This window comes from Dryas octopetala, chromosome 4, assembly GCF_963921425.1.
Source record: "Dryas octopetala chromosome 4, drDryOcto1.1, whole genome shotgun sequence".
NCBI classification, from domain to species: Eukaryota; Viridiplantae; Streptophyta; class Magnoliopsida; order Rosales; family Rosaceae; genus Dryas; species Dryas octopetala.
In genome coordinates, this window is record NC_141369.1 from 25,246,923 (window position 1) to 25,263,126 (window position 16,204).

Consider the following 16,204-nt stretch of genomic DNA (forward strand, 5'->3'; position numbering starts at 1 on the left):
ATCCTAAGAATTTATGCTGCATCTCTTCAAGTAATTTCGTGTTTACGAAATTGCGGCTCCAACTTTGAATCGGTTTTAACAAAACATGAGATGCAGAAGTGAATTCTTAGATTAAACGTGAAGTTGCTTTCACTTCTGGGTAAACCGTTTTGGAGCTGCATCTCTTAAGTACTGATCCCTGCATGAAATATTATATTAAACATATTAGATTAAAATTGGTTAATACTCGATAAAACGTATTTGGACCCTGACTATCATTTTTGGCGCGTTGGAGCTCTGTTTTCGTTGTGTGAATTCCCAAAACGGTAACCCAGAAGAAGTGAATGCTTCATCTCCATCTCGAAGTTTCCAAATCTTTCTTCTGCAACAGAAAACCAGAGCCCGGTCCAAGTAAACAATGGTATCTCTCTCTCTTTCTCTCTCTCTCTGCTCGCTCGTTGTGCGTAATTTGAATACGCCAAGTAGAGAACATTTACTTAAACTCAAATAATCGAAGTGAGAAATATAATGGCCCAGTACAATCCATCTTCCTTGTATATATACTTAAACACAATCACTTTACAAATTTACATTCATGCAATTCTTTAGCTCACTTTATACAAATAATGAATCTGAACTTATTCACACACCAAAACCAAAAAAATCTGAAATTATTCAAGCTGCACAAGTACACACCACGCTCAAACCTCTTGAATAGTGCTGAAACATTCGAAATTAGAACAAGCACACCCCTACATGAAACTGCTGGAATCATCTGGTTTCTTGCTATTTTATTTTTCTGACTGTGTCTTTGAATTAGAAGACTTACCACCGATAATGGCTTTCTTCACCTTGGAAATTGAATGCTTCACCTTTGATCCCATACCCGAAAGAATGTTATGAGATTTCTTAGGTGAAACCTTAACATCAGAGGCTTCTACAATGATGGGAGAATCATAGCCTGGATCTGCCTTTTTTTGTTCATCTTCTTTCTCTTCATCTGTTTTCACTTCTTCACCATTTCCGTGTTCTTCTTCTTCCTCTTCTTCTTCAGTTTGCAGTGCTTTGCTAGCTGTTGGTTCTTTCTCTTCAGTCAAGTGTGTAACCACTGGTGTTCTTTCTTTTGTTGGTTCATGCATGAGGTCAGCTAATGAAATGGCACCTGATTCACTCATTTTCTCTTTTCCACATTCCTCTGCTTTGATTTCTGTAGCAACCCATGTATCATTTCTGGGTTTAGCATCTTCTAATTCAACCCCTTGTGAAGTTTCTACAATTGGGTCCTGGAGAATATTTACAACTTCTTTGTTTCCAGTTGGAATACTGGTTGCTGCATGAGAGGCTTTCTCTAGCTGCTTGATGTCTTGAGTGATTTCATTAGCTTCTTCAAAGCCCAGGGTACCTTCTTCTTTAGAAATCTCAGTGCTCGAGTCCTGCTTTTGAGATGAATCGTTAGGCTTTTAAATTGACATTTCCATTTAACTATTTTAGAACTCTTAACGAAGAAGATTGGAACTTCTGTCAGAATGATAAAGGAACAATTTTGTTTCTTAAAAGAAAGTTAAGCAAAATTATTTTCCTCCAAATATGCAAGATCACCACAGCTGTTGTAGACACTAGACAACAGCCCAAGTCAAATGAGTTATTTTGCTGACAGCCAATGTCCTATATTGAACCTTTTTCTTTACAAGTTATGTTCTATGGAAAGAAAGGAGTGATGGGTTTAGAACAATCTGACCTTTTCAGCTGCCTCCCCAGCATTCCTTCCCTCTGCTTCTGGAAAGCTGTCTTGCGTTGTCTTATCCTTGATGACAAATGGGTCGTGGTCCTTGATAGTTGTATCTTCAGATGTGATCTGTTCTTCAACCTTCCCACTCATGCTTCCTTTTTCATATACCTCAGACACCTGTATTATAGATAAAAGATTCAACTTCACAGATAGTGAGCAATTAGGGGAAACAAAAGGGTAACTACAATAAGTTTGTTTTCTATTCTCTAACCTCCTCGTACTGTTTTTCATTTGTTGCAGCATCAAATGTTTCATTCTTCTCTCCCAGATATTTTTCATCTCTTGATTCATCTTCTTGTTCACTCTCTCTGATGTTTTCTTCACCAATAGATATTGTCTGAGAAGTTCCTTCAACTTCTTTGTCGTCCTTGATCTATTAATTACCCCCTAAATTAATACTTTTATAACATATAGATACTTGCAACGCAGAAAAAATTAAAATAAAGGAGGCATGTGTTTTGGGGAAAGGGAGGAGAGAAATAGAGAGATTGAAATATATAATTACAGTCCAGTTCTATTATCTGACCTCTTCATTTGAAACTTCATTCTTTGCAATTTCATTTGCTTCAATTGTTGTCTCACACCAATTCTCTTCAGCCCTTGAATCAGCTATTGCTACATCAAGATGCTTCCCTTCATTTGAAACTTCATTCTTTATAGTTTCATTTGATTCAACTGTTGTCTCACATGGATTCTCTTCAATGCTTGAAAACATTGCTACCTCAAGATGCTTTTTATTTATTCTAGTATCTTCGAATTCAGTGAAGCCTTTTTCAAGTGTATTCTCCTCTTGGGCCATAGTTCCATGCTCTTGTTGAGAAGCTTTGAGTTCATTTTCCTCGGGAAGAAAAGTAGAAGATGGTATTTGAAGTTGCTCATCCAATATCTCCCGATGGAGTGCCTGATCAACAATGGTTTCATCTTTGGAAACTACATCAGTGCTTTGAGAATCATATTTAGACTCTGTTTCAAAAGTTTCTTTGAATTCTTCTTCAGTTTCACCTGCATTCAGCATTTCTGGAGCCAATTCAGAAACTTTGAGTTCCCTGGGCTCTTCCTTTGGCAAGCATGTTTCTTCTGCTGACCTTGCAGCAAACAAGTCTCCCCTGTTTTCATGAGCTGGCACTTCCTTTTCCTTTGTGTGCTCTTCTTCTATACTTTTGTCTTGGGCTGTAGTTCCAGGCTCCTGCTGATAAGCTTCGAGCTCCTTTCCCTTGGGAAGCAAAGTATAAGATGGTATGTGAAGTTGCATGTCTGTTATTTCCTCAGGGACTGTTTGATCAGCAACGATTTCATCTTTGGAAGCTGCATCAATGCTTTGAGAATCAGATTTAGAGACCATTTTAACAGTTTCTTTGATTTCTTCTTCTGTTTCACCTGCATCTAGCTTTTCCGGAGCCAATTCAGAAGCTTTGAGCTCTCTGGGCTCTTCCTTTTGCAAGTGTGTCTCTTCTCCTGCGTCTTCATCAGCTGGAACTTCCATTTCCTTTGCATGCTCTTCTTCAAAATTCTTGTCTTGGGTTGTAGTTCCATGTTCATGTTCAGAAGCTTTGAGCTCCGTCTCCTCGGAAAGCAAAGTAGATGGTTTTTGAAGTTGCTCGTTTGATATTCCTCTATAAAGTTTCTGTTCAGCAATGATGTCCTCTTTCGAAACTACATCAATGCTTTGAGAACCAGATTTAAGAACCATCTCAGAACCTTCTTTGATTTCTTCTTCAGTTGCATCAACATCTAGCTTTTCCAGAGCCAGTTCAGAAACTTTGACCTCCAAGTTGCAAACCTTGTTTTCATATGCTAAATCACTAGTTTTGACTTGTACCTGCTCCTCTCCTGGTTCATATTTTTGCAAAACCTGTGCTGACTCTTCTTCACCATTTGATGTTACATTTGCACTTTTTTCTGTAACTGTGGCTGCACCATTCTTGTCATCATCGTCTTCAGCCACTTTGACAGAAAATGTGTTCTCATCTCTATCCTCCTCCCTTGATGCTTTTGTTGAAGCTGGGCCGTCACCTCCTCCCTTATGACCTTCGTATGTCACTGGTGAAGCATTAAGAATTTCTTCCGAACTTTCAGCATTCTTATTTGTCTCATATGCAGTAGTCTCATCTACTCCACCAATCTGTGACTCTTTATGAATCTGCGCAAAATATAAGTTCATAATTAAATAGATATACAAAATACAAAATAATATTTGTCATGGAGAAAAGTGATCCCTATAAGCTGACCTCTCCCTTGGACTTCACTGCATCCTGTTCGTCATCTTTGAACTTTTCACTTCCATCTTCTGGAATACACTCTGGTGAGAGGTCATTAGCATTGCCTTCTTTTATGTTTTCTACACTGCTTCCCTCTTCCTTTAACTTTTCTGTCTCTTTTTCATTGCCTTGAGAGTTCTTAACTGTTACTTCAATTGATTCTGGTGTAAAAATTGCGACATTGCCTTCTGTGGTTTGCTCTTTGTTGAAATCTCTGTCTGTGATCTTTGGCTCATCAGGGACCAGTTTTAACAGTTGAAGCTTCACAAAGAAAAAGGAGAGATATAGAGAATATGAGATTTAGTGTTTGTATATAATTTTGTGCATGTGTAGCATGCATATGATCAGCACATTCTATATTGCATACCTCTTCAACTATAATGTTATTCTTATCAGGATGATCTTCTGATTTATGACTCTCATCTTCAACTCTCAAATTTGGTTCTGCTTCCGCAAGACGTTGCACTTGAAAACTTTGCTCTATGGTCCTATCTCCCACCAGTTCAGTGTTGTAGACTTTAACAGGGGTGTCATCTAAAATAATATTTTCATGCCCCATCTTCTCTTCACCTTCATCTGCTACTGTTTGAATCTGCTTCTCCAAGTTCTCATTTGTCTTGACATTTTCCTCTGCTTGTACATCAATAACTTCAAAATCCAAGGTGGTTCCATCCGTTAAGATGGTTGCTAGACCCTTCTCTTCAGGACAAATATCAGTATTTTTGACCTGCTCATTGTTTTCCACTTCGGCTTCCTTCAAGCCTGTTTCATGACTCACAACTCCAGAGACAGAGTCATAATTGCTCACTGTGGAGCCATCTTTCTCCTGAATATCATTTTCAATTTCTTTCTCAGTCACCTCAGACAAAAAGGAATTAGTTTGTGCAAGTGTTTTGTTGCTTTCATCTGTGTGCGCTTCTTCCTCTGAAATTGGAGAATAGAGGTCCTTATTTGGCTCTGTTCTGTCCTCTAAGGTTTCAGATTTTGTTTCCTGTGTCATATTTCTTATCTCAATTGGCTCTTTACATTCCACATCTGCTTTCTGTTATACATTTGTAAATTACCTACTGTAAAATAATAGTATAATAGAACAATCTAAAAAACCAATTGTGATATCATATGCAAGCTGACCTCTTCTTTTAGATTCGTTACATAATCTTCTTCTACCTTTGAATATTCCTTTGCTGTTTCTTCTCCTACTAGTGAAGAAGAGAGCTCTGGAATGACCTGTCCCTCTAAGTTCTTTTTTTCGGCACTTATACTCAAATCAGCTGCCTCAATACATGCCTAAATAGAGAAAAAAAAAAATTATTACTTGGAGAAGACCAAATATGGATAATGTCTTTGAGTAACTTTGTGTTTGTGTTCAAGTAGACCTGATATTCTGTGTGATTTTCTTCAGTTGTGTCTTTATGATGGAATCCTTGAGGGTGGTCCTCAACAGTATGAATTTCCTGTAATTCATGTTCTCGTGTATCTTGTTCTCTACTGGTAGTCTCAAGCACCTATATTACATATGGAAGCATTATAAACTGAGATATCCAACATAAAATATTGATATATAATGGAGCTTGGTTCTTTATTGATAGTAATTTCTAAGGTTCCTTTTGCAAATTGCAAATGCTGTCTGCTTTCAAACTTCTAGTTGATGGGAGTTATTTGTAACCATTTTCCAGATCTACATAAATATAGCACCTTGAAGAAAAGGGTTTTTTTTTTTTAAAGAAAAGAAACTATAAATATATATTTTACACATTGTTTTCCTGTGTTCATATGTGGCTCTTGTCGATCAGTAACTTGTTTTGGATCCTGCAGCTTGGTCATTAATAAATTCCCATAGGGATACTACTTGTCTCATAATAAGCCAGATAGAAAAAGTCATAAAAGTTGTTTCTAATCTTACCTCCTCCATTGCAGTGTCATTTTCTTTTGTATTATTCATATCTTTTGTCACTTCTTCTTCCCTTTCTTTGTCTGAGGATTCTTGTATGTTCTGAATTGTTCTTTCCTCTTCTGTGCAGGTAATTACTTCTGCATTTTCACTTGATGATTCCATCTTAGTTGCTTCAGGCATCACTTCCAGAGATTCTTGAAGCTCCTTTCCTGGTTCGTATTTCTGCAAGGCCTGTGGTGAATCTCCTACACCATTTGGTGTTTCCTTTTTACTCATTACTGTAACCGGGACAACACCAATGTCATCATCATTGTCTTCCCCCATTTCGACAGAATATGTGTCCTCATCTCTATTCTCCTCCTTTGAAGCTTTTGTTGTAGCTGGACTGTTGTCTTCTTCCCGCTGACCTTCTTCATATACTGGTAAAGTATTAAGAGTTTCTTCAGATATTTCAGCATTCTTATTCGTCTCGCATGTGGTGCGCTCATCTACTCCAGCAATCTCTGACTTTTCAAGAATCTGAACAAAAGATAAATTTATACTTTAAAATAGATATACAAATACAAGGTAATATTTCCCGTAGAAACAAAGTAAGCCTAAAGCTGACCTCTCCTTTGGACTTCACAGAATCCTGTTTGTCGTCTTTGAACTTTTCACTTCCATCCTCTGGAATATATGCTGGTGAGAGGTCATTAACATTGCCTTCTTTTATGTTATCTAGACTGCTTCCCTCTTCCTTTAACTTTTCTGTCTCTTTTTCATTATCTTGAGAGTTCTTAACCGTTTCTTCAATTGATTCTGGTATAAAAATTGAGACATTGCCTTCTGTGGTTTGTTCTTTGTTGAAATCTCTGTCTGTGATCTTTGGTTCATTGGGGACCTGTTTTAACAGTTGAAGCTTCACAAAGAAAAACGAAGAGATATAGAGACTATGAGATTTAGTGTTTTTAAATTTGTGTGCATGTGTGTCGCATGCATATGATCATCACATTCTATATTGCATATCAAGGACATGTAACAGTTGAGGTTTCATAAAGAGAAAGGACAGATATAGAAAATATGAGATTTAGTCTTTGTATATAGTGTGTATGTGCATGTCACATGCATATGTTCATATATATTGCATACCTCTTCAACTATGATGTCATTCTTCTCTGGAGGACCTTCTGATTTGTGACCATCATCTTCACCTCCCAATTTTGGTTCTGCTTCCTCAAGACTTTGCACTTGAAAGCTTTGCTCTACTGTCTTATCTCCCACCAGTTCAGTGTTGTAGACTTCAACAGGGGTGTCATCTACAATTATATTTCTATACTCTATCTTCTCTTCACCTCCATCTGCTATTGTTGGAATCTGCTTCTCCAATTTGTCTTTTGAGTTGAAATTTTCCTCTGCTTGTACATCAACATTTTCAATGTCCAACGATTTTTCATCTGTTAAGATGGTTGCTGGACCCTTCTCTTCAGGAGCAAGATCAGTATTCTTGACCTGCTCATTATTTTCTGCTTCGGATCCCCTCAAGCCTGTTTCACCTTCATCTGCTGCTGTTGGAATTTGCGTCTCCCAGTTCTCTTTTGTGTTGAAGTTTTCCTCTGCTTGTACATAAATATCTTCAATGGCCAAGGCTGCTTCATCTGTTAAGATGGTTGCTAGACCCTTCTCTTCAGGAGCAAGATCTGTATTCTTGACCTGCTCATTATTTTCATCTTCGGATCCCTTCAAGCCTGTTTCACCTTCATCTGCTGCTGTTGGAATTTGCGTCTCAAAGTTCTCTTTTGAGTTGAAGTTTTCCTCTGCTTGTACATAAATATCTTCAATGTCTGAGGCTGCTTCATCTGTTAAGATGGTTGCTAGACCCTTCTCTTCAGGAGCAATAAGAGTATTTTTGACATGCTCATTGTTTTCTGCTTCGGATTCCTTCAAGCCTGTTTCACCTTCATCTGTTGCTTTTGGAATCTGCTTCTCCAAGTCCTCTTTTGAGTTGAAACTTTCCTCTGCTTGTACATCAAGATCTTCAATGCCCAAGGCCGTTTCATCTGTTAATATCGTTTCTAGACCCTTCTCTTCGGGAGCAATATCAATATTTTTGTCCTGCTCCTTGTTTTCTGTTTCGGCTTCATTCAAGCCTGTTTCACCTACATCAATATCTTGAATACCCAAGGACGTATCATCTGTTGAGATGATTGCTAGACCCTTTTCTCCATGAGCAATATCAGTAATTTTGGCCTGCTCATTGTTTTGTGCTTCAGCTTTCTTCAAGCCTGTTTCAACTCCATCTGCTGTTGTTGGAATTTGCTCCTCCAAGTTCTCTTTTGAGCTGAAATTTTCCTCTTCTTGTACATCAATTTCTTCAATGTTTAAGGCCGTTTCATCGGTTAAGATGGTTACTAGACCCTCAGGAGCGATATCAGTATTTTTTATCTGCTCATTATTTTCTGCTTCGGCTTCTTTCAAGCCTGTTTCACCTTCATCTGTTGCTGTTGGAATCTTATTCTCCAAGTGCTCTTTTGTTTTGAGATTTTCCTCTCTTTGTACATCAATATCTTCAATTGCCAAGGCTGTTTCATCTGTTAAGATGGTTGCTGGACCCTTCTCTTCAGAAGCAGTATCACTATTTTTGGTCTGCTCCTTGTTTTCTGCTTCGACTTCCTTCAAGCCTGTTTTACCTTCATCTGCTGTTGTTGGATTCTGCTCCTCCAAGTTCTCTTTTGATATGAAATTTTCATCTTCTTGTACATCAATTCCTTCAATGTCCAAGGCCGTTTCATCTGTTAAGATGGTTGCTAGACCCTTCTCTTCAGGAGCAATATCAGTATTTTTTGCCTGCTCATTGTTTTCTGCATCAACTTCCTTCAATCCCATTTCACCTTCATCTGATGCTGTTGGAATCTGCTTCTCCGAGTTCTCTTTTAAACTGAAAATTTCCTCTTCTTGTACATCAATTTCTTCATTGTCCAAGGCCGTTTCATCTGTTAAGATGGTTGCTAGACCCTTCTCTTCAGGAGCAATATTAGTATTTTTTACCTGCTCATTATTTTCTGCTTCGGCTTCCTTCAAGCCTGTTTCACTTTCATCTGGTGCTGTTGGTATCTGCTTCTCCAAATCCTCTTTTGAATTGAGATTTTCCTCTGTTTGCACATCAATATCTTCACTGGCCAAGGATGTTCCATCTTTTAAGGTGGTTGCTAGATCCTTCTCTTCAGGAACAACATCAGCATTTGTGACCTGCTCCTTGTTTTCTGCTGCAGCTTCCTTCAAGCCTGTTTCACCTTCAACTACTGTTGTTGGAATCGGCTTCTCCAAGTTCTCTGTTGAGTTGAAAATTTCCTGTGCTTGTTGATCAATATCTTCAATGTTCAAGGTCCTTTCATCTGTTAAGATGGTTGCTAGACCCTTCTCATTGTGTTCTGCTACAACTTCCTTCAAACCTGTCTCATGACTCACTACTGCAGACAAAGGGTCGGAATTGCTAACTGTGGGGCCATTTTTCTCCTGAACTTCTTTTTCGATCTTTGTCTCAGATACCTCAGATAGAAAGGAATTATTTATAACAATTGCTTTGTTGCTTTCTTCTGCATGGATTTCTTCCTCTGAAATTGGAGCATAGAGGTCTTTATTTGGCTCTGTTCTGTCCTCTATGATTTCAGATATTGGTTCCTCTGTCATACTTGTTGCCTCAATGGGCTCTTCACATTTTTCATGTGCTTCCTTTTCCTGTCGGTATAAATTTGTAAGTTGACATCTATAGAATATAAAAGTAATAGTATAATGGAACAATGTAAAAAACCAATTTCGACATCATATGGAAGCTGACCTCTTGTTTCAGATTTGTTGCATAATTTTCTGCTTCCTTTGAGATTTGCTTCGTTTCTTCTCCTTTGAATGAAGAAGAGAGTTCCTGAACATCCTGTTCCTCTAAGTTGTTTTCCTCTGTATTTGCACTCAAATCAGCTGCCTCAATACATGCCTAAAATTCAAAGAAAATTAATTTTAAGCTTGGAGAAGACCAAATAGGGATCGTGTCCTTAAGCAAGCTTTATGTTTGTGTTCAAGTAGACCTGATATTCTGTGGAGTTTTCTTCATTTTTTTCTTTATCATTGAATTCTTGAGGGTGGTCCTCAACTGTATGAATTTCTCGTAATGCATGTTCTCCTGCTTCTTCTATGCTGGTAGTCTCAATCACCTATATAGACATGAGATCATTATAAAATAAGATGGAAAGCATATAATTTAATATATATATATATAAGGAGATTATTAGTTGCATGACAAGCCAACAAGAAAAGCTCATTAAAAAGTTTATTCTAATCTTACCTCCTCCATGGCAGTTTCATTTTCTTTTGTATTATTCCTAGTTTTTGTCTCTTCTTTCTTTTCCTTCTCTGAGGATTCTTCTCTGTTCTGAATTGTTCCTTCCTCTTTTGTGCAGGTAATTACTTCTGCATTTTCACTTGATGATTCTGTATTAGTTTCTTCAGGCATCACATCCAGAAATTTTTGAAGCTCCTCTCCTGGTTCATATTTCTGCAAGGCTTGTTGTGAATCTTCTTCACCATTTGATGTTACCTCTGCCCTCGTTTCTGTTACTGTGGCTGCACCATTATTGTCATCATTGTCTTCAGCCACTTGGAAAGAAAATGTGTCCTCGTCTCTATCATCCTCCTCTGAAGCTTTTGTTGGAGCTGGGCTCTTACCTTCTCCCTGCTGACCTTCTTCACGTTTCGCTGTTGAAGTATGAAGAAATTCTTCAGATCTTTCAACATTCTTATTTGGCTCACATGCGGTGCTGTCACCTACTCTAGCACTCTCTGACTCTTTAAGAATCTGCATAAAGACAGGTTTATATTTGAAATAGGCATACAAATACAAAATATTTTCTGTACAGACAAAGTGAGCCTTTTAAGCTGACCTCTCCTTCAGACGTCATTGCATCCTGTTTTTCATCTTTGAACTTTTCACTTCCATCTTCTGGAATATACTCTGGTGAGAGGTCATTAGAATTGCCTTCTTTTATGCCCTCAATACTGCTACCCTCTTCTTTTAACTTCTCTGTCCCTCTTTCATTGTCATGAGAATTCACAACTGATTCTTCTTCATTCGATTCTGGTACAAAAACTGTGGCATTCCCTTCTTTGGTTTGTTCTTTATTGAAATCTCTGCCTGTGATCTTTGGTTCATCAAGGACCTGTTTTAACAGTTGAGGTTTCATGAAGAAAAAGAAGAGATATATAGACAGGAGAAATACAGTTTGACTATAATTGTGTGTGAGCGCACCCGTGTGCACATTTATATTTTTATCCATAGTCTATATTGCATACCGCTTCAACTACCATGCTATTCCTCTGAGGATCTTCTGATTTGAAACCCTCATCTTCAACTCTCAATTCTGGTTCTGCTTCCTCAAGACTTTGCACTTGAGAACTTTGCTCTGCGGTATCTCCCACCAGTACAGTGTTGTAGACTTTAACAGGGGTGTCATTTGAAATTATATGTTCTTCAGTGTCATCACCTGAAGGATAGAGAAAATTAGCAGCTGGGCAAGTTTTGATTGCTTTTAAACATAGGCATAATACTGAGAAATTTCTTTCCAGTTGATGAGGAAAGCGGACAAATGGTGGAGACTTAATAAACGATGTTCATATGTGCTGCAATCAGAAATATATCATGCATGATCTTGTATTTTTAAGAATTAAGCAAGCTTTTATCTTTTCTTCCCAGAAAAATGTGCATTATTGCAGCTAAAAATATAAGCTATATTGAAAAGTTGGAATTACTTGTAATTTTATGTATCTTTGTATCAGTAACTTCTTTCTCCTTTATCTCCTCTTGAATGTTTTCCACAGCATCCTTGACCTCTATATTCTCATTGGGGTCCAGTCCATAAACTCCAGAGGTGTTTTCAACATCTTTTTCCTCTTCTATAGAGGATGCATTTGATCTTTGAAATTTTTCATCTGCTTCCAATTTGGAAACTTCATATATCTTTTCGCCTTCCACTTGTCCTGCTTCTACATCTGATGACTGTGTACCATGTGAGTCCTTAGCATTACTGTTTGCACGTTCAGCTTCTCCACTTTCAGTCTTCTTAACTGTATCAGTCACCGGGAGATTCTGCAACATTAATAGAACATGAGCCAAGTCTTTATGATAAAAAATCCTTAAAAGGGATCTGAGATATATTTTTAATTGATATATAGTAAGAGATTTGAAAATTTTCCAAAAACTTTCTAGTTAAAATAAAAAGTGTTAAAGTAAGTCTTTTTGTAACCTTTTCTTCAGGAATATCATCTTCAGCGATAGTTATTGCTTTCTCTTCCTTCCCTTCTTCCTGCAAGCTTTGTTCAAGGTTTATGACTTCTCTCTCTTCTTCAGCAGTGATAATCTTTTTGGCATTTTCTCTCAAAGTTGCTGCTTCATTCTCCTCATAACTTAAGGGTCTTTCAAGCTTGTACTTGATGGGTTCAATTTGCTCAAATAAGTTGGTCTCAGTTTCTCCTTCGTGTTCTGTTGAGTTCATTTTGCTGTGCTCTATTGCCTGGATGGGTTCTGTATCATTGATGTTGTCGGCCGCTACAGCAGCAAATCCTTGGCTATCTTTTTCCTCCCCTGCTGAAGCCTCTCCTGTATCTAGTGCCTCCCCTTTTATCTGTGTATTTTCAGTTTCTGCCATCTCTGAAATGGTTTCTCTAACATTTACAATGTCATGATTTTTAATATCTTGTTCAGCCTTTTTGTTTGTTTCTTCCATGACTTCATTTTCTTCACTTCCTGGTTCTTCTGATGCCCCAAACTGTTTGCCTTTCTGAAGCTGCTTTTCATTCTCTGGCATCTCCATTTCTGCTTTATTTGATTCGTCTGCTTGGGAATTCTCTGATATGCAGGTCTCCAGTTTGTCAACCTTGGGATCTGAGAGTGATGCCAAAAAAATTCCACCCTCTGAGGTTCCAAAGCTGTTATTCTTGCTTTCGACCTGCATGCTACATCCTACCGGTGTATGTTCACTCTCTGTAAAATGTTTCACAGTTTCAGGATGTTGATCCGACTCGCCTTTGGATTTATCCAATTCTACTGGGGAACATTGGTCGACAGTTCTGTCGAACTGTCCTATTGGTAAATATCTTTCTTCTCCTTCTCCTTTCTGCATTGAGAAGGAATTATTACATTTTGTGTAACTAGGAGTAGGAGGGAAAACATAAGACGCACGGAGTTGCATGGAGTGTATAGGTACATACATTGAATGTGAAACTTCTGCATTATACTTAAACTATTATGAATAAGGTTCTAAGAATGAAGAAACACACTTGTATACTTGTTTGTGAAAATTAACTGTTGTGAAAGGACCAATATCATTTCAAGTTTTAACCCTGGGATTGGCAAATTAGAATCCCCTCGTTTCTCTTTTCTTTACATACTGTAATGTTCTAGATCATTTTAATGAAATAATCTGGTGCATTACTGTATTGTATTTCTCTCTCGTTTGGTTTAGTATAACAGTACCTACATATCATTATCTAATGTTGCACAGAATGTTGGTTAAGAGGTCATTCTTCTTAAACATGTGTATGGAGTAGCTCAGTTTCTTATGGTGAATATTAGTTTTTTGGTACCGTGCTGATATCCGAAAATTTGAAGGTATGTGATTATGCATCTGTAGGTATTGCTGCTGAAGTTTTGGCAAGCGTTCTTGAGTTCTTTAAGAATACATATCTTTACTTTGCATAGTTGGTTTTGTTTCTTTTCTTTCGTTATCTCTTTTTATGATTTATTAGGCTGGTTTATTTATGTCAAATATAAATTGAGCCTTGACAAAGCACTTCTGTCTATACATCGGGCTATTTTAAAGTTAATACTTGGTAGTTTAAGAAACTATAGGATAATCTGAGTTTTATGTTAGATATAAACTATTTCCTAGATTCGGTATGATTTGAACTTTGATTATCAAGTTGGGAGCTCAGTTCTTCTCCTAGTTAAAAGAATTATCGTATCGGAAAATTGTCTGATAAGAACATATCTACGTATCTTATATACAGATAAAGCTGGGAATTAGTGGAGTAAACGTATAACACTAATCCTTGAATAAGAAATGAACAAGATTTAAGCATAATCATACTAGTTACATTGAATTTGGTGTACTGGATTCATTGCTCTTACATTGAATTCAAAAGTTCAGAAAGTTTCTCACTAAAAAAAATCTGAAGAAAAGGATTTTAGTTTGTAGTAAACACATGATCTTCCCTATGTGTTACATGTGGATGATATTTAGATCAAACTGTTAGAGCAGATCAATCTTTACATAATGTCATATAGATTAAAATTACGATACCGCATGCTATAAGTAATAATCATGATATACAGAAAAAAGAATAAAAGCTATTTGATTGAGACTTGAGAGTAATCTAGATTCTAGGATACCGTACCGTGACAGACATGGCTTCTGGAATATCAGCTTCTGCTGCCATTAGTATGCTGGTGGTGGATTTTAAAGTGCATGAAGAAACTTTGCTTTGATCCAAACTTCAAAAGCTAGCTTAAGTTTTGCAGCTTTAAGTTGAATCCATGGATGCAAGCTTTATGTCTTTGTTGCTGCTGACAATCCTTTGTAGCTTTAAGTGGAGTGTGTTGATCATCAGATATCTGTATTACTTATTAGTCTCTTGATGGTTATGTTGGTAAAAGCAGTCAGGAACTGACAAAATTGCCACTTGTTATATGCTCTAATGCATGTATCATGTATGGATGAGTTGGATCACCACTAATGAAATGGTCCTACTGGTTGATGATTGATCACTCACGTGGCCTGGTAGTCTAATGCAGCTTTATACAAACTGCACCGTTCAATTAAATCAATTATTCTTGGGCTAAAATTGATTATGATGTTTCCACCTACAGAGAGAAGCTACCACACTTTTTAAAACAATTTCCTTTTTGTCAGATCGCTATATAATTAAGTTGTTTTGTGAGTTGTGGAATGTGGCATGTGGGGTTACAGCTCCTTTCATGAATATAAATATATATATATATGTATAATTTGTTGCAGAAAATATTTCCCAAGATGGATATTGATAGGCTTTTATTCCAAAATTATTTGAACTACCAACTTTAAGTTACATTTTTTTCCAACTAAACATTTAAGGAGCAGAAAAGTTTTTGAAATTCAGATCACTATGATGGTTTTAGATGCAGACATGAAATTTAACTTTCAATTTTCTTGCAGTTGGGTTTGGTGGTCAGAGGGCTACATATCCAGATTTAGTTTCAGATGGTCTAAAGTCTAAACTAATGAATTAGTATAAGAAAATATGAATGAAAAGCACTGCAATTGCTCCAAGTTGGCTACTTTTATAATGAGTCCAAAGACAATATTCTCTCCAAGATGACGATAATCATAATCATATTTAAACAAGACTCATTTGGAGATAATGTGAAATAAATATGAAAGGTCTATCAGTCTATGTTGGCAAGCGTGGAGGGTCCCACTGGCCACTGCTAGGTGTCCCAGGAAACCATCTCACTGAATCTCAACCTCCAATGGGTATATAAGTTTTGTTACTACTCGTAAGTTGAAGGTCCTCTATTTTCTCTTTCTTTTGTTAAAATTTTTGCCTCTCATGTTAAGGTTACTGAAATTATTGGTAAATTTTTATTATCATAATTTAACATAAAGTTTAATAGGGTTAAATACTAACTCTCTAACACTAAATAGTGAAAATATTTGGTCGAAAACTTGTAACTCCAATGATAATGATAAAGAACATTTATCCCCACACTTGTAATCATAATTTCAATATATCCTTTTCTATTTGTCCTCTTTGTACCGAAACAAAAAAGTGAAAACACTTGGGTCATGCATTTCATTCATTTATACATCTCTCTCGCATTTCTATTTTACATGTCTCAATCCTACTTTAAGGTCTTTTTGTAGAAGCACCATGCTATGCTGATGTGGATTTTTGGTCTTGGCATGGCCAACTTGGTGCATCACCCAATTGAATGATTGGTGGTGATGGCCATGTACACCGTCCAAGGCTAGAATAATTGTGTGTCAAAATAAAATTGCTCTAAATTCAGATAGTATACCTAATTTTGTGCGTATATATGTACACATTTTCTTTGGTTTTAGTAAGATTTGCTCTCACCTGACTATATGGCTTATGTACGCAGCTTATAAAAAAGCATAAAATTACGTGACAAACAATCTCCATCAAACCGACAACAAATAAAGCATTATTGTTGTTGCTCGCCGCCCCTATTTTGATAAGCAAAGGTAATTGCAACTTTGGTCT

The 16,204-nt window shown here is 37.0% G+C and overlaps 1 protein-coding gene across 1 annotated transcript; it reads right to left on the reverse strand.

Moving 5' to 3' along the window:
• Positions 1-499: 499 nt before the first annotated feature.
• LOC147288793 (A-kinase anchor-like protein) lies at positions 500-14,536 on the reverse strand. The gene is made up of 19 exons (XM_086239450.1): positions 14,339-14,536; positions 12,190-13,059; positions 11,696-12,032; positions 11,240-11,430; positions 10,831-11,106; positions 10,236-10,745; positions 9,979-10,104; positions 9,735-9,887; positions 7,049-9,634; positions 6,528-6,818; positions 5,930-6,439; positions 5,403-5,531; positions 5,158-5,313; positions 4,394-5,068; positions 3,997-4,287; positions 2,295-3,908; positions 1,980-2,141; positions 1,718-1,885; positions 500-1,412 (listed from the first exon to the last, which is right to left on the reverse strand). Exons 1-19 carry the CDS (start codon positions 14,378-14,380, stop codon positions 771-773), a joined length of 9,729 nt encoding a protein of 3,242 aa, XP_086095576.1. The 5' UTR covers positions 14,381-14,536; the 3' UTR covers positions 500-770.
• Between the last annotated feature and the right edge of the window lie 1,668 nt (positions 14,537-16,204).

Bases quoted from the DNA above. Each gene is read 5' to 3' on its own strand.
- LOC147288793 (XM_086239450.1), bottom strand. From the start codon at position 14,380: ATGGCAGCAGAAGCTGATATTCCAGAAGCCATGTCTGTCACG. The intron at 5,314-5,402 runs GTCTACTTGAAC...TTCTCTATTTAG, and splicing joins AAAATCACACAGAATATCAG to GCATGTATTGAGGCAGCTGA. The intron at 1,413-1,717 runs GTCAGATTGTTC...TCTCAAAAGCAG, and splicing joins CTGGGGAGGCAGCTGAAAAG to GACTCGAGCACTGAGATTTC.